The sequence below is a fragment of the Atheta coriaria genome, unplaced genomic scaffold (genome assembly GCF_025399875.1).
Source record: "Atheta coriaria isolate IRGN ID8LTWV9N9 unplaced genomic scaffold, Caltech_Dcor_3.1 hic_scaffold_9_pilon, whole genome shotgun sequence".
NCBI lineage: Eukaryota > Metazoa > Arthropoda > Insecta > Coleoptera > Staphylinidae > Dalotia > Dalotia coriaria.
In genome coordinates this window covers 13,730,290-13,753,058 of record NW_027045451.1, presented here as the reverse complement: position 1 = coordinate 13,753,058, position 22,769 = coordinate 13,730,290, and the positions used below count along the sequence as shown (strand labels likewise).

At 35.5% G+C, this 22,769-nt stretch overlaps 7 protein-coding genes and 1 long non-coding RNA gene across 11 annotated transcripts; 6 read left to right on the top strand and 2 right to left on the bottom strand.

Annotated features, from left to right (window-relative positions):
• Positions 1-94: 94 nt before the first annotated feature.
• On the top strand, positions 95-1,670 carry Sirt2 (Sirtuin 2). The gene is made up of 4 exons (XM_065312240.1): positions 95-299; positions 360-1,173; positions 1,230-1,380; positions 1,456-1,670. Exons 1-4 carry the CDS (start codon positions 278-280, stop codon positions 1,519-1,521), a joined length of 1,053 nt encoding a protein of 350 aa, XP_065168312.1. The 5' UTR covers positions 95-277; the 3' UTR covers positions 1,522-1,670.
• A 125-nt stretch (positions 1,671-1,795) lies between these two features.
• On the top strand, positions 1,796-2,746 carry Mgstl (Microsomal glutathione S-transferase-like). Its single transcript, XM_065312243.1, has 3 exons — positions 1,796-2,071; positions 2,205-2,281; positions 2,346-2,746. Exons 1-3 carry the CDS (start codon positions 1,952-1,954, stop codon positions 2,590-2,592), a joined length of 444 nt encoding a protein of 147 aa, XP_065168315.1. The 5' UTR covers positions 1,796-1,951; the 3' UTR covers positions 2,593-2,746.
• A 144-nt stretch (positions 2,747-2,890) lies between these two features.
• Positions 2,891-5,296, top strand: Cbs (Cystathionine beta-synthase). Its single transcript, XM_065312235.1, has 5 exons — positions 2,891-3,264; positions 3,624-3,730; positions 3,794-4,694; positions 4,754-5,070; positions 5,127-5,296. The coding sequence occupies exons 1-5, from the start codon at positions 3,080-3,082 to the stop codon at positions 5,216-5,218; spliced, it is 1,602 nt and encodes a 533-aa protein (XP_065168307.1). The 5' UTR covers positions 2,891-3,079; the 3' UTR covers positions 5,219-5,296.
• Positions 5,233-6,048, bottom strand: Trs33 (trafficking protein particle complex subunit Trs33). Its single transcript, XM_065312242.1, has 3 exons — positions 5,763-6,048; positions 5,647-5,708; positions 5,233-5,585 (listed from the first exon to the last, which is right to left on the bottom strand). Exons 1-3 carry the CDS (start codon positions 5,955-5,957, stop codon positions 5,258-5,260), a joined length of 585 nt encoding a protein of 194 aa, XP_065168314.1. The 5' UTR covers positions 5,958-6,048; the 3' UTR covers positions 5,233-5,257.
• A 6-nt stretch (positions 6,049-6,054) lies between these two features.
• TTLL12 (Tubulin tyrosine ligase-like 12) lies at positions 6,055-8,256 on the top strand. Its single transcript, XM_065312234.1, has 2 exons — positions 6,055-6,181; positions 6,306-8,256. The coding sequence occupies exon 2, from the start codon at positions 6,406-6,408 to the stop codon at positions 8,239-8,241; it is 1,836 nt and encodes a 611-aa protein (XP_065168306.1). The 5' UTR covers positions 6,055-6,181; positions 6,306-6,405; the 3' UTR covers positions 8,242-8,256.
• A 142-nt stretch (positions 8,257-8,398) lies between these two features.
• On the top strand, positions 8,399-10,549 carry Gale (UDP-galactose 4'-epimerase). Of its 3 annotated transcripts, none has more exons than XM_065312238.1 (4): positions 8,399-8,588; positions 9,068-9,332; positions 9,393-9,686; positions 9,745-10,549. In XM_065312238.1, exons 2-4 carry the CDS (start codon positions 9,090-9,092, stop codon positions 10,264-10,266), a joined length of 1,059 nt encoding a protein of 352 aa, XP_065168310.1. In that variant the 5' UTR covers positions 8,399-8,588; positions 9,068-9,089; the 3' UTR covers positions 10,267-10,549. The 3 variants fall into 3 exon arrangements, with proteins under 3 accessions (XP_065168310.1, XP_065168309.1, XP_065168311.1); XM_065312237.1 differs by lacking the exon at positions 8,399-8,588 and adding an exon at positions 8,633-8,999; XM_065312239.1 differs by lacking the exon at positions 8,399-8,588 and adding an exon at positions 8,633-9,004.
• On the bottom strand, positions 10,365-11,900 carry Art8 (Arginine methyltransferase 8). The gene is given in 5 exon segments (XM_065312241.1): positions 10,365-10,911; positions 10,914-11,119; positions 11,185-11,378; positions 11,437-11,673; positions 11,729-11,900. Coding segments are annotated over 5 exon segments (1,041 nt in total). The 5' UTR covers positions 11,777-11,900; the 3' UTR covers positions 10,365-10,555.
• A 1,076-nt stretch (positions 11,901-12,976) lies between these two features.
• Positions 12,977-22,354, top strand: LOC135799148 (uncharacterized). Of its 2 annotated transcripts, XR_010549893.1 has the most exons (7): positions 12,977-13,335; positions 13,465-13,503; positions 20,624-20,679; positions 20,789-20,840; positions 21,118-21,169; positions 21,283-21,334; positions 21,746-22,354. It is a non-coding gene; the product is annotated as an uncharacterized lncRNA (long non-coding RNA). The 2 variants fall into 2 exon arrangements; XR_010549894.1 differs by lacking the exons at positions 12,977-13,335; positions 13,465-13,503 and adding an exon at positions 19,815-20,510.
• Positions 22,355-22,769: the final 415 nt, after the last annotated feature.

Here is a 22,769-nt window from a genome sequence, read left to right as displayed (position 1 = left end):
AGTGTACCACAGATTATACCATTTGGATTGTACCTTGTTTCCTATGTTGAATCTTGAACACAGGTGGCGCTACCCAACACATTGAAATGTGAAGCTACATGTAAATTTTGCATTGTTGGTTGTAGACGACCAACGCTGATAATGTGTCTGGAAAGAAAATGTAAATAATCGTAAACCCACAATTGGCCCCCGTGGAAACCTGAAATCAAATAGTGAATGATGTATTCATTCTAATATATTCTTGCTTGATACAAGTTGCAAATCACAAAAGCAAGCAATGTCGGAATCAACTAAGTCAGGTAATCATTCAAATATTCATATTTACAGATACATTTATCTTAATTTTAATATTGTTCAAGTTCCTAAAGTTGAGGAAGAAGAAGGTGCCTCCAGCTCACCTTCAGATAGGTCTAGTGCGACATCAGGTCCTGGTGCATCCATTGCAACTGGAATTGATGTAATTACTTCATTCATTCAAGAAAAACTTAAGATTAGCAATAAGCCTTCAGTGCATCAAAAGAAACAGATTTTGGTAGAACCCACCATTCAGGCAGTATGTGATTATATAAAAAGCGGCCGGTGTAAGAATATTATCACTATGGTGGGTGCTGGGATATCAACAGCAGCTGGAATCCCAGACTTTCGATCACCTGGCTCTGGTCTTTATGCCAACCTGCAAAAATACAATCTTCCTCATCCAGAGGCTATATTCTTTCTGGATTATTTCCATCACAATGCAAAACCGTTTTTTTCATTGGCCAAAGAACTATACCCTGGTAGTTTTAAACCAACAAAAAGCCATTACTTTATCAAGCTACTAGAAGAGAAGCAACTTTTGTTGCGACATTATACACAAAACATTGACACATTGGAACGAATTTCTGGTTTAAGTAGTGACAAGCTTGTTGAAGCTCATGGAACATTCCATAGTGGGCATTGTTTGGGTTGTAGGAAGGAGTATACACAGGAGTGGATGAAAATAAGGATTTTTCAAGATGAAATTCCTATTTGTGAAGATTGTCCAGGTGTTGTTAAGCCAGACATTGTATTCTTTGGCGAAGATTTGCCATTGAGGTTTTACAAGTGCATGAAAACTGATTTTAAGAATTGCGATTTATTAATCATTATGGGTTCCTCGTTGTGTGTTCAGCCGTTTGCCTCACTTGTAGATCGGTAACAATATGAAAAAGTATTTTAAAAATGCGTCTTAACAATAAAAGTATTTGTAGAGTGAGTCGATATACGCCGCGATTGCTGATCAATAAGGAAGAAGTAGGCGACTCATTGGAGTTTCATGATGAACACAACACCAGAGACGTTTTAATGCTTGGAGATTGTGATGACCAATGTCAGATTCTAGCTGAGAAATTGGGATGGAGTGTAAGTTGTCAAATTACTAAATTGTTTAAACTTCTTTAATATACACATTTTAATATATTTTTTTATGTAATTCAGGAAGAATTGAATGAGTTGATGAAAACGGAACATGCAAAAGTTGACTGTAGTAATTCAACAAAGTAGTATAGGTATATTATAATTTCGAATTTACATTGCAATGTAAATAATTTACTTTATTACTTATTAATTAGCAATACTAGCAATTGTAAATACATATATTCAATTGGGTCGAGATCAGACATGAAATAAATTTGAAAGTAATTTTATCGAAACGACGTATTTTTGATTTGTAAACAAGTTTACGTTATAAGTAGATTCACGATGACGATGCAGATATGTGAATACAACTTAAAGACTGCTATTACGGCTATTACATAAACGAGTCCTACTGATTGATAGAAACGAGTGGCACTAGTGGGATCGAGCGTCCCGCTATTCGTCCGATCGAGTGTCGAACGACGTTGCTGTGTCGCCAGTCATCGTCATTCTTCACTGAGCGCCTGAATTGGATAGTTGTAATTGTGCCTGACTCTAAACACTCAAATCGTATAAAATGCCGGCATTAACGTTCGACGATCCGCTCCTCCGATCATGGGCGTTCTATTCTGGTTTGTTGATGCTCAAAATGTTGGGAATGTCCATCTACACCGGAGCGACTCGCATGAAACATAAGGTATTACATTATTCAATCATTAATAATCGTCTGTTAATCATTCTAACAGTCAGCCTGGCATATAAACTTTTGCAAAATTATGCTACGGTTGTTTATTTGTTTACGAAAACAAAAATATGTAAATTTTGTGTAGGCATTCGCAAATCCGGAGGATGGCGCCACCCTCAAGGTTAAACCTCGCGTGGATGAAAATGTTGAACGTATCAGGAGGTATAAGCAATAATTTAAAATAATGTGTATTTATAACTTGTTAGATAACTTATCGTATTTACAGAGCGCATCTTAATGACATTGAGAACATTCCTCCTTTCGTGGTCCTTAGTTGGCTGTACGTGATGACGAATCCATCGGCTGGTTTCGCCACTATGTTGTTCCGCGCTGCGGCAGCCGGTCGGTTCTTGCATACGTTGGTGTATGCAGTTGTCCCGCTGCCTCAACCTGCAAGAGCTATTGCGTTCTTCGTGCCCTACGGCATCTGCTGGTACATGGGCATTCAGGCCGTTATGCATTTTATAAGCTAAACACATCACTTTTTTCAAATTTTTATACTAAGTTGCCTAAACGGTAACCATTTTGGTAGTTCATAATTGAAATTGTGGTTTTTATCGCTAGAAGTACTAGAGTACTAAATCGTTTGTTGTAATTGCATTAATAAAAAAAAGATGTTAATCTTGACATTAACTTACTCTTCTATAGCGCGCAGGCGTAATTATTTTTATTTGAATTTGACCTCGGCATCTCAGTGTTGATGTACATAGTGTAATCAGTGGTGTGACAACGATTTCATAATAAATTGCTCAATTTGAACCATTTTGTGATAACTACCTCATGTATATTTAGCAGTATCGAGAATATGCAAAATCTCATTCTGTTGGAAGCAGCTGGACTGGTAACACCGGCTAAAACCACACGTCGTCGGTAACTACTACACAAACCTACAAACACCGACGCTGACTCGTGCTAGTTAACACATTTGATTTGTATTTGGAAACCGTGTGTGCTTCAAACATGTCTAATGTCGAGTGCAAAAGAAAATCCGCTGATGTGTGCGCTAAACCTGAGAAGGTTTGTGTTATCAAGAAAACGAAGGGCGAATTTGATATGAAAGACTTCGTGCGGCCGGATCAAGCATCCAAGTGCACGTGGCACAAGGGAGCTGATTCCAAAACTTCACCCCACTCGAAAATTAGGATGTAAGTACGATTTACCATGAAAATTAAATTTATAATTAATGTAGGTACATAGTGTACATGTCTACGCTATTCTTTTGATAAAGTTTTTAAACAAGCCGTTACGCACATTAACATAACCTTATAATTTTGATTTGATCGCAATTTATTGTAAATATTGTTGATTTAATCAGATTTAATTAATTTAATCAGATGAAATAGGTTCAAGGTTTAGCAAAATAAAGCATCTAATTAAATATTTCAATAACAATATTACACAATTTCTTATCTGTTGCATGACATAATAGTTAGTTAAACTATTTGCATGTTATATACTTATTTCTATTTAGTTAGCACAATGACATGTTTGTTTTGTTTTTTAGAAAGCATACAAATGCAGTTCTTCCTAATATTTTACATACTGTTGGAAACACTCCCATGGTCAAACTCAACAAGATACCTCAATCAATGGGAATTAAATGTGATATGTGTATGTTTATCAATTTCTCTGTTCTGCTTACATCTCACTAATTATACATTTATTTCTAAATAGATGTAAAATGCGAGTTCTTCAACCCAGGCGGCTCCGTGAAAGACAGAATTGGTTACAGAATGGTGGAAGATGCGGAGCGTCAAGGTATTCTTAAGCCTGGCTGCACCATCATTGAGCCAACGTCGGGAAATACCGGCATTGGCCTGGCGCTCGCCTCCGCAGTGAAAGGTTATCGCTGTATTATCGTGATGCCCGAGAAAATGTCCAACGAAAAAGTGGATACTCTACGTGCGCTTGGCGCTGAGATTATCCGCACACCGACGGCCGCATCCTTTGATTCTCCCGAAGGATTGATTGCTGTTTCGCAAAAACTGCAGAAAGAAATTCCGAACTCCGTGGTTCTCGACCAGTACCGAAATGCTGGCAACCCACTAGCCCACTACGACACCACCGCCGAAGAGATTCTGGAACCGTTTAATGGTAAAGTTGATATGGTCGTGATTGGAGCTGGAACCGGTGGGACGGTATGCGGTATCGGCCGTCGCCTGAAAGAGGCCTGCCCCACCTGCATGGTGGTTGCTGCTGATCCAGAGGGTTCTGTTTTGGCACTTCCTGAAGAATTGAATAAAACGGACGTTACGTTCTATGAAGTAGAAGGTATCGGCTACGATTTTGTGCCGACCGTTTTAGATCGCGACGTGGTTGACGTGTGGATAAAGGCGAATGACAAGGAATCGTTACCGTTGGCAAAACGGTTGATCAGGGACGAAGGATTGCTGTGCGGCGGGAGCAGTGGGCTGGCCCTTGCTTGCGCGCTGAAGGCAGCCGCCAATTTAAAGGAAGGCCAAAAATGTGTGGTAATATTGCCAGACGGCATCAGGAACTATATGACGAAATTCGTTTCGGATCAGTGGATGGAAGCTAGACATTTTAAACCTTGCACGAATACGATGAACCATTGGTAAGTTAATCAAAATTACGCTCAGACTGTAAACTGAAATGAGGCTGTTTTATTCATAGGTGGTGGGACATGAAAGTCTCTCAAATGAATCTTGCACCTCCGACGGCGTTGAAATGCACGGTTACTTGCGCTGAAGCACTACAGGTTTTGAAGGAAAAATGTGTCGCACAATTGCCGGTGCTTGACACCAATGGCAGCCTCATGGGAATGATAACAGGCCGCATTTTAACGCAAAAATTAATGAACAAGTTTGTTGAGATGAGCGACTCGATTTCTAAAGCTGTTGAGTTGAAATACTACAAGGTAGATCAGGACTGCAACCTGGGACTGTTGTCCCGTATTCTGGAAATTGAACAATTTGTTCTGATTACTAACGGTATTTGTTTAGTCATAAATTACTATACTTGCATTACTAACTCACTCTGATTGCAGGGAATGGAAAGAAAGAACAAGTGCGTGGCATTGTAACAAACGTTGATTTCCTACACTTTGTGAGCCAACAGAATGACAAAAACGGCAAATAATTAATATTTACAAATGAATTTTAAATAATTGTTACTGATTTATGTTCTTTGTATCTGAATATGAAATTTACAAGAGGGCATACTTTGTACTTCAGCTGTCACAAAACAGTTCACTCCTAAATTAGCCAAACCTCCTCGCAGTATTCCGCACGTATACGCCACATAACGGGGTGCCAACTCCAAATATTGCTTCCCTTGTGATATTCTTGTTAGGAAGCGGAATGCATTGTCATGTAGGACATACACACCTTGGTGATTTGTTCTTAAATTGTCAATTTGTTTCTTGTAAATTGCAGTCCAAAAATCTGTGCAAATGAACTTCATAGTATCCAATTCATCCTTAAATCTTGGCATTTCCTTAGTTAATCTACACAAATTTGACAAATTATAAACATAGCATTGGTAGGTAACTGCAATTTAAGTGTAACCTTTCAATTATTTTGTAGCCAGTTGAGAATCCAATATATTCTAAGCTAGATAAATCCTCATCCTAAACAAAAATTGTTACTTCAACAAAAATTATTGTAACATAAGGAACGTGTACCTTTGCATCTTTATTTTTAACAATATTTTGCTCCAAAACGTAATTAATAACCTCTGAATGGAGGAACTCAAAGATTGTTTCCTCTGCCATAGCTGGAACTGCTACGCACACTGAGCTGTGAGATGGGGTATACGTCGTTTTGCCGGTACGATTCGTCGACAGTCGTTTCTCAGCGGCACATAGCGATCGCCACATAAACAAACAAAAGGATCATGTTTATAAATAACCATTCAGCGGAAATAAATAAATATGGGAAGATATTAATTTAATTTATAAGCGTTCTCTTTAGCATACAATGCGCTCGTGGATGCAATTCGAACGAATGAGTTTGAAAATCTACAATTCCACATCGCATGCGCATAGTGGTTTTAAATAACAAATCAATAAATTTAAATTTATTTTGTTTTTATTTTATTCAGGTAATCACATAATATATTAATTTCCATTATTTATAGTCCGCGTTGTGTTACAATTTTATTATTATTTCGACATGTTTTGCCTAATTAACGTCTTCAACTGTCTATTTACTTATTTATGCTTTAGATCACTGCGTAAGGTACTAACCTTACTTTAGGTATATACCTAAGCCCACGTGCGCAACGTTAGGAAAATACTCTAAGTGAGTACGTGAAGGACAGTGACAATGGATGTAAATAGTGACTTCAATCTCTTCATTCAATTACATCAACCACAATTATTATCATCGGGCGTACCTCAAATTTTTTGGAAAACTTTATTTGAAAAGTTAACCTTAGAAAACTTCGATTCTGGAGATACTTTTCAACTCACTCAGATTGATTATGGGGACGATGAACGAGATCCATACGACGTGATTTTTCAATTACAAATCAAACTATCTCAAGGTATTTCAGCGAACGATCCATCACAAATATATTTAGTAGATCATGCATGGACCTATCGAGTTGACCAAGCCAAATCACAACTTCAAGAACATGAAGGATTATTACAAAGAATGTGCAGTATAATGGGTATTCCTTCAAGTCAGTCTAAGGAACATCTGGTTAATGCAGTTTTTGAAGAAAGTTGGAGATATGCAAACACATATTTTGTTGCAAATGCAGAAAATGTAGAGGACAGAGTACCAGTATGGTACATTATGGATGAAGTAGGCTCAGCAATGCAGCACTCTGACACACCAAACTTTAGAATGGTGCCATTTATCTTTCTTTCACAAAATATCACATATTCATTGATATTTCCAATCAAAGATTGTGAGTTCACTGATGTAATTACTAGGAATTTTGTTGAAAAAGATCATTCTGATGAAAGAAATGCCTTACTTATACCATGGATTTATACAGATCTTACACATTTGACTTTCAAACATTTATCAGTCACTCCAGACTACTTCCTGAGTGGTCATATTAAAGAATCATTGCCAGTGCTTGAAAATCTTAATGTGCCCAAGGCAAACGGATTCAAGAAAACATTTAAAGTTTTCTCAGAATATAAATTCATCCATGAATATCTAACTGATGCAAATTTCAAGCTTGTTGATAATGAAGAAGATGCAGATATTTTATGGTACACAAGTCATTTCAAGGCATTTGAACAGTTGTCCAATAGCTCGCCTTGGAAGTTTGTCAATCAGTTTCCTTTTGAGTATATCTTAACAATTAAGGATCTGCTGTGCATTGTATGCAGAATGAAGAACACTGATGATTTTGTAGACATGAAGACACTGCAGATGCAACCTAAGTGGCTTCCAGTGACCTACAATTTAAACACTGAGGTTACTCAATTTGTGAGCTATTTCCAGAATAGGGAAGCTAAAAATATGGACAACCATTGGATCATCAAGCCTTTCAATTTAGCCCGCGGCCTAGACACGCACATAACGAAAAATCTGAATTGCATTCTAAGGTTGCAAACTTCTGGTCCAAAAATTGCTCAGAAATACATTGAAAAACCAGTTGTGTTTGCCCGATCAGGAATTGGCAAAGTAAAGTTTGACATTCGATATGTCATCTTATTGAAGAGCGTTAAACCATTGCAAGTGTATGTATACAACAACTTTTTCTTGCGCTTTGCAAATGAAGCGTTTTCTTTAGATGATTTGCACATTTACGAGAAGCACTTTACTGTAATGAATTATAACGAACAAGCGGTACTAAAACGGATGTTATGTGCAGAATTTAAAGATGAATGGAGAGAACAGTTTGAAACTTCTTGGGATTCAGTGGAGAAGTCGATCACCTCGATGTTGAAGGAGGTATTTGAATGTGCGACCACAGAACCACCGCCATGCGGTATATCAGAAAATCCGCAAAGTCGCGCATTGTATGCAGCCGACATTATGTTGGCGTACGATGATGAACAAATAATACCCAAATTGTTGGAGATCAATTGGATGCCGGATTGCAAACGGGCTTGCGAATACTATCCGGACTTTTATAACGATATCTTTAAGTTGTTATTTTTGGAAATTGAAAATAATGAAGTCTTCACTAAACTATAATTTATATTTATACAATGTTTTTATTATTTGAAATTCTATTACACCTACTCGTTTGTGGTCGCGCGTGCGCTTGCGAAAAATGTTAACAATTTGTTTACGAGGTAGTTATGAAACGATTGTAAAAAATATATAGCATGATAACGTAGCTATTTTGGTGACGGCAAAACGAAGTCATATCCGTATTGTTTATGTTCATATCGAGCGGAACTAAATTGGAAGTAATGTAACCGACCGACCAACGCAAAATAATCGATAACATATAACTAGGACACTGACATTGCCATTCATTTAACACAGATTCTGTGAGGTGATACGTAACCGAGAAGATGGAATGATAACTGATAGCGGTGAGTTGAACAATTTGCGTTGGCTGTGCAAATTTTGGATTTAGCTTATTTACTTATTCAAAATAATTGCGCGGTGGTTAATGTATTTCTTAAGTCTTGCGAAATACTGCAACATGTTTGGTTGCATACTCCGTAACCATGCAATTCGGCATAACCCGATTAACCGTTCCTTCGACATCCTCACCTAACATCAACAACGCGCTTTGAAAAAATCTGTTGACGTGAGCACTTCGCCGTTCGGCCAAGTGACGAACATAAAACACGTCATGCACTTCATCTGTGCACAGTAGCGTAGGCACGATTTTCTAGTGACAAATAAACACGCGTGATAAGAATGATTTCGATAACAAATGGCATATATACGCTCGCTTCCATCTACTATGTTATCATTCCAATAGGGTATCTCACTAAGTAAGGTACGTGGCCCAGTGCCGTGATCGCAATAATCACTTTCGAAACTTTTTTGTTTCCGAAACTAGGTGGTGGTTCACTGAGAAGGAAATGGCAGGCAAAGGATTGGTACTAGTAACTGGGGGTGCAGGCTATGTGGGTTCACATACCATCATTGAACTCCTGAATAGCAACTACAGTGTGGTGGCAATTGACAACTTGGTTAACTGCTATGCTGAGAAGAACCAGAAGCCTGAGTCTTTGAAAAGGGTTGAGAAAATCACTGGAAAACAAATTGTGTTCTACAATGTTGATATCCGAGATAAATTAGCACTGGAAAAAGTGTTCAAAACAGTATGTTATTCCTTCACACATTTAATGTTAATGGATTTAATGTTAATTTTTTTCTTTCAGCATAAAATTGACTTTGTTATTCACTTTGCTGCCTTAAAAGCTGTGGGTGAATCTGTTCAAATCCCACTGATGTATTATCAGAATAATATTGCTGGTTCAAGCACACTTTTCCAGGTGATGAGTGATTTTAGTGTCAAAAAGTTGGTGTTTTCATCATCTGCCACTGTATATGGTACTCCACAATATCTGCCAATCACTGAGGAGCACATAACAGGTCAAGGTTGCACAAATCCGTATGGCAAAACTAAATATTTTGTAGAGGAGATCTTGAAGGATGTTTGCACATCAGATAAGGTAAAAACACTTGTACTAAATTCATATAATCATTTTAATTATTATTGTCTTTAACAAGGAATGGCAAGTAATTCTGCTTCGATATTTCAATCCAGTCGGTGCTCACGAATCGGGGTTAATCGGTGAAAATCCGTCAGGCATCCCCAACAATTTAATGCCGTACATATCACAGGTAGCAGTAGGTCGACGAGACTGTTTAAAAATCTTTGGTGACGATTATGAAACCCCCGATGGCACTGGCGTGCGAGATTACATTCACATCACTGATTTAGCGAGTGGGCACTTGAAAGCCCTGCATAAATTCAAGGATCCATCGTTCGTCGGTTGGAAGGCGTACAATCTGGGCACGGGCAAAGGTTGTTCCGTGCTGGAGATGGTAAAGGCCTTCGAAAAGGCATCCGGGCGTAAGATTAAGTACGAAATTGTAGAACGTCGTGACGGCGACGTTGCAGCAAGCTATGCAGATCCATCGCTTGCTAATATTGAGCTCGATTGGGTGGCGCACAAGAGCATACATGATATGTGCGCCGACACGTGGAATTGGCAAGTAAACAATCCTAAAGGATTCGAACAATCGTAGGAAGAGTCTACTATTTTAGCTATTTACATATTTAACCCTTCTTTGAAACTTGTCCTACATCTGTAGATGGTTGCGTTTTAAAGCAGGGTTGAACAATATTTTATTCCTATCAACGTATTTATTTAGCCGATTTTATTTATACACTATTACGGGACTTAATTTTCGCATTTTGAATGCATTTCAGTATATCTTGTGATATGTAACAAAATTGTATGCAATATTCGAACATTTTATTTTTGTATTGGGAGGATGCAAATGTTAATTAAAAAGAACTTACATTTAAGTGAAGCTAATTATTGTCATTGCGAGCTTGATATCCATCCACAACAGCGCGGAACAAAATACATTTTGTCATGTGACAAGGGCAATAAGGAGGATGCTCAACTTCATCTGGATCCAACATTGAAAGTTCTATATTGTATCGTCGGGAATTCTCGGCCCGCGTTAAGTTAATATTTAAAGCGATTGGTTCCTCTTTTTCGACTTCCATCTCATTGGGCAAAACAATAATTGTTTGCTTCCAATGGGTGGGAGGATCGTCGGGATCTGTGGACAAAATCACAGGTTCGGATGTACCCGAAGATGGAAACGTGCATGTGAACCAAAGGGCGACACCCTGGCACAGCCCACTTTTGTTAGCAACAAAACATGTTTCAATGAGATTGAATCCAATTCTGATAATGTGATACTTCTTAAGTCAAACCAGAACACTGTTTCTGGCACTGCTATCACATCATTAATGTTTAAAGTGGTTGTTTGTGGTTTATGCGCGGCGCTAAGTCGTAAATTTTGTGCAAACGATGCCATTGAAATGCCTTCAACATTATCCCATTGAGAATACATTGTGGGCACACTGGAATATTTTAAAATGATGAAAATATGTACCAACTTACTCCACATTTGTACTAGGTATTTTACCTGCAAGGAGATGCATAAATAGTTGCAGATTCCGGAAGCATCAAACCATCCTCTTTCATAAACTTATCTCTTGCTATAATCACAGAGTCCAGCATGCCTTCATGCAACAAGTAGAAACCCATCCATTCAGATACCAAAATATCCACTTTCATATCACCTGGAAGAACTAAGTCTTCAACTTTGCAATGAATGACCTGTGCATATAACTATTTAATATATTGCTCAAAATTAATTTAATAGTAAACAAAATACCTCAATAATATTACTGAAACCATTTTCACTAACCACTTGTTCTGCAAGTTTATAGGTATCACTTGCTTCTACAGCATACACTTTAGCAGCTCCTGCCTGAGCACAGAATACTGACAGAATACCAGTGCCAGCCCCAACATCCAATACAGTCTTTCCCTTTATGAAGGCAGAATTATCAATAATCGCTTGTTTATATGCCTTGTTACGCACTGTGTCCTCCAGCATCAGCTTATGAATCTAATATTTATATAAATTTATAAAAAGAGGGGCTAAAATTTTAAATTTACTTCACCTGTAAATCCGCATAGCTATCAAAATAATTGTCTTCATTAACTTCCATCGCTGAGATAGTTTTAATATATTTGTGTTCAAAACAAATCAGAAACACGTGCAAACTGACATAAAACCGGCCCCCTGTCACTTAAATGGGAGAAAGACTCGCAAGAGTTGGCGTGTGTGTCGCGTAATTTTATTACCTCTGGGTGGCGCTGGTAGTTTAGTTGCATGACAGCTGTTTACCGTTTGTGTTGTTATCATATGGCTAAACTATATTGCAACTATAACGCAACTATATTGCAACCGTTGCAACTATACTTATCTGTAAATAGCGACAACATTGAGTCGTTTTCTGTAACACGGAGTTGAAGGGGGCTGGTTCTAATTCTTTTTCTCTTCTTTGTTTTAGCAATCGCTTTCGCGTTCCGCAGTTTCACAGATTATTATTATCGTCAGCCCTTGTTTAAGTGTTGCAATGCATAAAATACTGGTAAGGTATCATTACTTGCTTTTTTTATACACTCTTGTTCGTAATACATACATATTTTTAATCATTTCGCGCGAACGAGGCGGCGCACAAACTTTTGCGGGGTATCTAGAGATGTAGAATTAAATTCTCCGTCAGGTTGTACTTGTTTGTTGCTGAAATTCGACCTGCAACCCACGAAAATTTGCACAATTAATGTTTTTTAGCGGTAGATTTGACCCCTTTGATAGAGGTAGCTTCTGACGGAAAATAATATGAATTAATGAATATGAATATTTAGATGATTTTTATTAACTAAAATAATATAGGTATTTAATTTCAAGAGTAAGTTACTAAAGAAGTAAAATTTGAATGTTTTTATGCTTTTTTGTAGTTTTTGAAGAGATTTGATGCAATTTTAAAGAAAATATGTGATTTTATGACGAATATATACATTCATTGCAGTGTACAATTTTTTTATTGCTAAATTGATGAATATTTGCATTAAAATTGCAAAATTCAGTTCATTTATTTTGAATTAATACATTCTAGCAGTATCTACATTTGAAGCTTTGAGTTATGTGTAAAAATTGCTATTCGTTTAGATAGGATGGTGCATGCGCAGTTGCAGTTGTACGTGTGACACACGGCACTGCCATTTAAGTGCGTGGCCATACACTGACTCATAGCCAATCACTCACTGCCTCATATGCATGCCACACTTTTTGATACACTTTGTATTTTCTTGAGATACTCAAAAGTAACCTCAGGTGGCGCAATAATGCACGTTTTAGCTAAAAATATTCCTGCGAGTGAAGGTCGGCGTGCCCAGTTGTTGTGTACCCGGCACGTAACCCTTACTTCGTGCGATTAGTAATAATATTTAAATGAACATTCGTAATTCGTGTTGTAAATTCGTTATATCGCGTTATATTTGCTGAAATTTAGTGTTAATAGACGGGTTTTAGTCGCTAAATATTTATCGCGTATGTACTTCGGAATTCAATGTTTTGTGTGTTTATTACAATTTTTCGTGTATCTGGGATCGGTTGCCGTCGGACGCCAGTCGGCCATGTTCTGTGATTGTAAATAATATTTTGGAGTTGTGCGAACCATTTTTGTCTTCAGCAGAACACGACGGGCGATTGTTTTACCTGGTAAATATTATTATTTAAATAATTATGGCAAATAAGATACGTTTTAAGTTTGGGTTCCTCCGGAATTCGGATTCATTTCAACATTGTCCGAAATTGTATAACTAATGTTTTGTTTCTTGTTTATTTTAGTATCTACTCGCATACTGATTTACGGTGTTCGATACACTGGTGAGTGAAAGTTTTCATCGTTCATAGTATCTATTTTTCGAGTTTATGGTTTTCCTGCAATTAGTGAATGATTATCTTAAACTTCTTTTTGCGGAAATTTCGGCCAAGCATTCCGCAAAAAAATTGAAAATGGAAATTCAAACTTTTTTATTACGGATGTTCAGAGCGACGTTTAATTGAAAAAACGACGCTCTGAACACTTATAGTAAAATTTTACTCTAGGACTCATAACTTTTCCGTAATTTGACTAAATGTGAACTTGCATTTTCCGGGAAAAAATTAAATTTGAAAATTTAAAGTTTTTATTTTGGATATTGCTATAGAAAGTCCTTTTGTGTATTTCATTTTAGTAATATTTTACTCGAGGACCTCTAGTTTTCCTGTGATTTGACTAAATGTGAACTTACATTTTTAATAGAAAAATTAAATTTATAAATTTAAAGTTTTTATTTTGGAAGTTGTTATAGAAGATCTCCCAGAGCACTTTATTTTGATAAAATTTTACTTTTGGACTCATAGTTTTCCGGCAATTTGATCAAATGTGAAGTCACATTTCCCGCTGAAAATTTAATTCTTGAAATTTAAAGTTTTTATTTTGAATGTTCCTGTAAGAAGTACTCTTGAACATTTTATTTAAATCAAATTGTACTCTTGGAGTCATAGTTTACCCGCAATTTGATTAAATGTGAACTCACATTTTCCACGGTAAAATTAAAATTGAAAATTTTAAGTTTTTATTTTGGATGTTGCTACAAACCGTTCTCTTGATCATTCCATTTTACTAAAATTTTACTGTTGGACTCGTAATTTTGTCAAATGATATCTTTTCAGCAGAAAACTTTCACTTGAAATTTATATATTTTGTTGCAACAAAACGTTTTTACGAACCATTTTATTTTAGTATAAATTGTCTTTAGAATTCATTTGGAATTGTTCATTGCTAAAATATGAACCTAAATAGTGTAGCAATATATGTTAAAATTAAATATGACTTAAATATTTGATGTAAAATCGGTTAATCTTTTAGTATAGGAAATAATAATTTCATGATTTGAATTTTATTGTTTATTAATTTTATTAATCTAAATTTCGGGACAACTATCTATTGCATTCATAGATAGCACTAGGATGCACTAAAAATTATAAAATCGTGTTATACGACTTTTTTTATATTTATCGACAAACGTGAGACTTGGGTTTGTTTTGAACGCAATTTACATTTTCCTATCGAATGCCCGTGTGTCGTCGTTGCCATCCCCTCACGCCGCACGTTGTCACGTCACCAGTTTAGTTGGGATCGCGATATTGCTTTAACCTGCGGGGTTCATGCTGCAGGCAAATTGTCTTATTGAGAACTGTTGCATCGTTGCTTACACTATCGATGGATTACAGCCAGTTTCGTGCCGGTTGCTGGCGTATCTAGACGTATTTCGCGCGACTCGTATCGTTTTATCAGACTCTTATTTTCTCAATTTGCATTGCATTCGGTCATCGATTGACTATTTAGATATAACATGCATCTGCAGTGTTTCGTTAATGATTAATTTGGGCGTTGAATATCCATAATTTTTATATGTTTGCGTTTGATGTTTACATTACAAATGCATATTCTTGCCATGATGTTTCCCGTCATCAGGAGATTTCTTCGTACTTGAGTACTTCAGCATTGGTAAGTTTTTATTAAGTTATATTATTCGGTCAAATGTTTTATGACCTGCGTGTTGCAAAAGCTCGCGAATTTAGGGGATCTTGTTTATTTTAATTGCGGGTAATATAGAAAACGAAAGAAACGACAAAGTTTGCTCTTTTGTCGCGTTTTGCAAAACACACAGTGGAAAACAGGCCATATCTCGGGAACCCTTAGTCATATTTTAATTATTTCTTTATTTTATGATAGGTCAAGAGCGCATTTTTGTAATGCACCTCTGAACCCTCGCCAAATTTGGTTGTAAGTGCATCAAAATAGCCGCCAAAATTTGCCAATTTCTTGCATTTTTCAAAACACGCTGGAAAACAAGCCATATCTTGGAAACTCTTTGTCATATTTTAGTTTTTTCTTTATTTTATAATAGGACAAGAGTGCATTTTTACCATGCACCCCTGAACTCCTCCCGCGAAATTTGATTGTAACTGCCTTAAAATGGCCGATAAGGTTACGCCTTTTCTTGCAATTTTCTAAACACGCGGTGGAAAACAGGTCATACCTTGGGAACCCTTTGCCATATTTTAGTTTTTCTTTATTTTATGATAGGGCAAGAGTGCATTTTTAATGCACCCTTGAAGCTCAGTGAAATTCGGCTGTAACTGCCTCAAAATGGCCGCCGAAGTTTGCCCTTTTCTTATATATTTTAAAACACGCGGTGGAAAACAGGCCATATCTCAAAAACCCTTTGTCATAGTTTAATTTTTTTCTTTCTTTTATGATAGGACAAGAGTGCATTACTACAATGCACCTTTGAAACCCGTGAAATTTGATTGTAACTGCTTCAAAATGGTTGTCAAATTTACGCCTTTTCTTGCAATTTTAAAACCACGCGGTGGAAAATGCACTCTTGATTTCCCGCGAAATTCGATCTTAACTGCCTCAACAAGGCCGCCAAAGTTACGCTTTTTCTTGCAATTTTTAAGGCACGCGGTGGAAAAATTGATAAATGTCACTTTTTAGCACTTTTGGTCGTAGTCGCGCAATTTTAAAACACGCGGTGGAAAACAGGCCACCTTTTACTGTAGGAAATATAATTATTTTATATTTGTATCTGATAGACAATTTTCCAATCTTTCATAATCAACAATTCGTGGGTTGTTATCTCGTTTTAGTTTAAGAGATATTAATTATCAAAAATCGTCGAAAAAAGTATCAAGCACCCCCTTGGCAATTTCTTCCTTAAGACTTAAAATTTTGTCTCTCATATTTCCCTTTTAACTATCCTATCTGATAGAAAATAGTCCGTAGATTAAGACGCTGCGATCAGATCTTATTTATCTCTTTTAGTTTACGAGATATTCGCGATTGAATAAAATGGGCAAAATTGATAAATGTCACTTTTAGCACTTTTAGTCGCGTTTTCGACCTTTTACTGTAGAAAATATAATTATTTTATATTGTTATCTGATAGACAATTTTCCAATCTTTCATAATCAACAATTCGTGGGTTGCTATCTCGTTTAGTTTAAGAGATATTAATTATCAAAAATCGTCGAAAAAAAGTATCAAGCACCCCCCCTTGGCAATTTTTTTCTTAAGACTTAAAATTTTGTTTCTCATATTTCCCTTTTAACTATCCTATCTGATAGAAAATAGTCCGTAGATTAAGACGCTGCGATCAGATCTTATTTATCTCTTTTAGTTTACGAGATATTCGCGATTGAATAAAATGGGCAAAAATTGATAAATGTCACTTTTAGCACTTTTAGTCGCGTTTTTCGACCTGTTACTGTTGGAAATATAATTATTTTATATTGTTATCTGATAGACAATTTTCCAATCTTTCATAATCAACAATTCGTGGGTTGCTATCTCGTTTAGTTTAAGAGATATTAATTATCAAAATCGTCGAAAAAAGTATCAAGCACCCCCCCTTGGCAATTTTTTTCTTAAGACTTAAAATTTTGTCTCTCATATTTCCCTTTTAACTATCCTATCTGATAGAAAATAGTCCGTAGATTAAGACGCTGCGATCAGATCTTATTTATCTCTTTTAGTTTACGAGATATTCGCGATTGAATAAAATGGGCAAAAATTGATAAATGTCACTTTTAGCACTTTTAGTCGCGTTTTCGACCTTTTACTGTGGAAATATAATTATTTTATATTGTTATCTGATAGACAATTTTCCAATCTTTCATAATCAACAATTCGTGGGTTGCTATCTCGTTTAGTTTAAGAGATATTAATTATCAAAAATCGTCGAAAAAAAGTATCAAGCACCCCCCCTTGGCAATTTTTTTCTTAAGACTTAAAATTTTGTCTCTCATATTTCCCTTTTAACTATCCTATCTGATAGAAAATAGTCCGTAGATTAAGACGCTGCGATCAGATCTTATTTATCTCTTTTAGTTTACGAGATATTCGCGATTGAATAAAATGGGCAAAATTGATAAATGTCACTTTTAGCACTTTTAGTCGCGTTTTTCGACCTGTTACTGTTGGAAATATAATTATTTTATATTGTTATCTGATAGACAATTTTCCAATCTTTCATAATCAACAATTCGTGGGTTGCTATCTCGTTTAGTTTAAGAGATATTAATTATCAAAAATCGTCGAAAAAAAGTATCAAGCACCCCCCCTTGGCAATTTTTTTCTTAAGACTTAAAATTTTGTCTCTCATATTTCCCTTTTAACTATCCTATCTGATAGAAAATAGTCCGTAGATTAAGACGCTGCGATCAGATCTTATTTATCTCTTTTAGTTTACGAGATATTCGCGATTGAATAAAATGGGCAAAAATTGATAAATGTCACTTTTTAGCACTTTTAGTCGCGTTTTTCGACCTTTTACTGTTGGAAATATAATTATTTTATATTTTTATCTGATAGACAATTTTCCAATCTTTCATAATCAACAATTCGTGGGTTGCTATCTCGTTTAGTTTAAGAGATATTAATTATCAAAAATCGTCGAAAAAAAGTATCAAGCACCCCCCCTTGGCAATTTTTTTCTTAAGACTTAAAATTTTGTCTCTCATATTTCCCTTTTAACTATCCTATCTGATAGAAAATAGTCCGTAGATTAAGACGCTGCGATCAGATCTTATTTATCTCTTTTAGTTTACGAGATATTCGCGATTGAATAAAATGGGCAAAAATTGATAAATGTCACTTTTTAGCACTTTTAGTCGCGTTTTTCGACCTTTTACTGTTGGAAATATAATTATTTTATATTTGTATCTGATAGACAATTTTCCAATCTTTCATAATCAACAATTCGTGGGTTGTTATCTCGTTTAGTTTAAGAGATATTAATTATCAAAAATCGTCGAAAAAAAGTATCAAGCACCCCCCCTTGGCAATTTTTTTCTTAAGACTTAAAATTTTGTCTCTCATATTTCCCTTTTAACCATCCTATCTGATAGAAAATAGTCCGTAGATTAAGATGCTGCGATCAGATCTTATTTATCTCTTTTAGTTTGCGAGATATTCGCGATTGAATAAAATGGGCAAAAATTGATAAATGTCACTTTTTAGCACTTTTAGTCGCGTTTTTCGACCTTTTACTGTTGGAAATATAATTATTTTATATTTGTATCTGATAGACAATTTTCCAATCTTTCATAATCAACAATTCGTGGGTTGTTATCTCGTTTAGTTTAAGAGATATTAATTATCAAAAATCGTCGAAAAAAAGTATCAAGCACCCCCCCTTGGCAATTTTTTTCTTAAGACTTAAAATTTTGTCTCTCATATTTCCCTTTTAACTATCCTATCTGATAGAAAATAGTCCGTAGATTAAGACGCTGCGATCAGATCTTATTTATCTCTTTTAGTTTACGAGATATTCGCGATTGAATAAAATGGGCAAAAATTGATAAATGTCACTTTTTAGCACTTTTAGTCGCGTTTTTCAACCTTTTACTGTAGAAAATATAATTATTTTATATTTGTATCTGATAGACAATTTTCCAATCTTTCATAATCAACAATTCGTGGGTTGTTATCTCGTTTAGTTTAAGAGATATTAATTATCAAAAATCGTCGAAAAAAAGTATCAAGCACCCCCCCTTGGCAATTTTTTTCTTAAGACTTAAAATTTTGTCTCTCATATTTCCCTTTTAACCATCCTATCTGATAGAAAATAGTCCGTAGATTAAGATGCTGCGATCAGATCTTATTTATCTCTTTTAGTTTGCGAGATATTCGCGATTGAATAAAATGGGCAAAAATTGATAAATGTCACTTTTTAGCACTTTTAGTCGCGTTTTTCGACCTTTTACTGTACAAAATATAATTATTTTATATTTGTATCTGATAGACAATTTTCCAATCTTTCATAATCAACAATTCGTGGGTTGCTATCTCGTTTAGTTTAAGAGATATTAATTATCAAAAATCGTCGAAAAAAAGTATCAAGCACCCCCCCTTGGCAATTTTTTTCTTAAGACATAAAATTTTGTCTCTCATATTTCCCTTTTAACTATCCTATCTGATAGAAAATAGTCCGTAGATTAAGACGCTGCGATCAGATCTTATTTATCTCTTTTAGTTTACGAGATATTCGCGATTGAATAAAATGGGCAAAATTGATAAATGTCACTTTTAGCACTTTTAGTCGCGTTTTTCGACCTGTTACTGTGAAAATATAATTATTTTATATTGTTATCTGATAGACAATTTTCCAATCTTTCATAATCAACAATTCGTGGGTTGCTATCTCGTTTAGTTTAAGAGATATTAATTATCAAAAATCGTCGAAAAAAAGTATCAAGCACCCCCCCTTGGCAATTTTTTTCTTAAGACTTAAAATTGTGTCTCTCATATTTCCCTTTTAACTATCCTATCTGATAGAAAATAGTCCGTAGATTAAGACGCTGCGATCAGATCTTATTTATCTCTTTTAGTTTACGAGATATTCGCGATTGAATAAAATGGGCAAAAATTGATAAATGTCACTTTTTAGCACTTTTAGTCGCAAATTGCAAATAAAAAAGAAAACGTAAGTTAAAACAAAAAACTTTCATATTTTTTCATATTTTATATTTTTCCGTGTGTCGTAGAGCCGCATGCAGCACATTCGAGTTTAGTATATATCGCAGCTATTGTGTCTATTGCAATTCGCGCACAAGGTCGCGTCCCATTGACGCGCCGCCGGCTTTGCGCATCTATTGCTTCCTTGTCATATACTGTCGCGTTGTTGCATGCACAGTTTGCAGCCAGTTTCGTGCCGGTATCTGGGTTGTGCAATATTTTTTGAGACTCGTATTGTTTGTCCGGATATCTACTTTCCAAATTCGCAGTATATCCGATCCATCAACCTGACATTGTAAGAGAACTATTCTTTCATAAGGTTGTAAGTATTGAATTTCTTTATTATTTTTATTAATAACTTTAGGGATTAGATTATTAATTAGGAGCAAAAATGTAATTTTTGTGTTTTGAAAGACTAATTTTGGCTTGTTTTAGGGGTTTTACACCTGAACATGACATCGCAGGAGAACCATTCTTTCATCAGATTGTAGGTATTGAATTTCTTTATTATTTTCACAAATAAGTTTAGTAATTTGCTTATTAATTAGCTACCAAAAATGCATTTTTGTGCTTCGAAGATCAAATTATTGCCTGTTTTAGGGATTTTACGCCTGGACCGGACATCGTAGGAGAACCATTCTTTCATCAGATTGTAAGTATTGAATTTCTCTGTCATTTTCATGAATAACTTTAGTAATTTGCTTAGTAATTAGCAACAAAAAATGCATTTATGTGTTTTGAAGATCTAATTTTTGCCTGTTTTAGGGTTTTACACCTGAGCCCGACTTCGTTAGAGCACCATTGTTGAATCAGATTGTAAGAATTGAATTTCTTTATCATTTTCATGAATAACATTAGTAATTTGCTTATTAATTAGGTCCCAAAAATGCATTTTTGTGACTCGAAGATCTAATTTTTGCCTGTTTTAGGGGTTTTACACCTGAGCCCGACTTCGTTAGAGCACCATTGTTGAATCAGATTGTAAGTATTGAATTTCTTTATCATTTTCATGAATAACATTAGTAATTTGCTTAATAATTAGCTCTCGAAAATGCATTTTTGTGACTTGAAGATCTAATTTTTGCCTGTTTTAGGGGTTTTACACCTGAGCCCGACTTCGTAAGAGCACCATTATTGATTCCGATTGTAAGTAATGATTTTCTTTATCATTTTCAATAATAACCTTAGTGATTTGTTAATTAATTAGCAACAAAAATTGCGTTTTCATGTTTCCAAGGACCAATTTTTGCTTGTTTTTGGGGTAAACAGCTGAATGGGGCTGCCCCTTAATATCAGAGGGGTCCCTAAAGATGCAGAATTTAATTCTTGGTCGTAAAAAAGGATAAAAGGTCTAAAAACGCGACTGAAACTGCTAAACATTGCAATTTTTTTAATTTTTAACGATTTACTTCAATTGTGAATAACTCGTAAACTAAATCGCAGAGTCTTAATCTACGCCAATTCTCTATAAAATAATACATATTTTGTTGCAGTATTGTAAAGTATTCTTAGGTTTGCTAGAATACACGCATAACAAGTTTTTTTTATTGTTTTCAGCGTGCGTATCTCAACAGCGATAGTGACCTCGTGTAGTTGCTGTCGGCTGTGCAACTCAAGGCATACGCAGTTCCATTTTGGTTGTCGAGTGAATCGCGCGTTTTCATTGCGACTACTTTTTGTTCTTCCAATCATAATTAGGTAAATTGCGGAATGTTCAATTAACAATTGACGAAATTTACTTAAATCGAATGTGAATGTTGTTTTTGCTATTAAGATAGCATGCGATGAATGTTCATCAATCGCGGAGTTATCGGTGGTTCACCTATGCGCGTGTGATGTTCCGTCGGCCGTTGGTGATTGTTTTTCGCTTGTGGAATTACATTGCACTCGTGTTAAGCCATGTGTAAATAACCTGCGTGTCCACACAAACTTAATAATAACTTGGATTTATGTTTAATTAATATAAATAAACAATGTTGATGCCTGTTGAAGAAGTTTAGGAGCACTTGTGCCAAAGAGTCTACCGCTTCTCTCGCAGAAATGTTAGAGATGCGCGTATTACAAGGCAAGTTTTACTTTCAGGAGATTTAAGAGCTGTCTATGATTTTCGATTTTAAAAAATGTATGTAGTTTTTAATGTTGTTAATAAAACATAATGTAATATTATATATCTACTTCTTCATGTTTCGTTCTGGTTTCCCCTTTGCCATTTGCAGGATTGATGTCTTGAATCATATTCTATATAAATCTTAAGCGCGTCGAGCGTGTTCAATATATTGCTGTTATTTGTGTTGTGTTGTTGTTTTTAAAAAGTTGAATAAAGTAGAATCATAAATATAAGAATCAAATGACAATGATAAAATTACTCGGTGGTCGAGTAGGTACGTGCACCTGCTAGCATGCTAGTAGACACGGATCGAATCTCAGAGGTAGAAGGCATTTTTCTCAAATATAAAAATAACGGGTGTAATTTGGGTTGCACATGTAAACTCAAGTAAAATATAAGAGAAATTGCAATACAAGTGAAAGCAATAAGAGAATTACGAAAGTAGTAAGTGGTGAAACTGAGAACATAGGAATG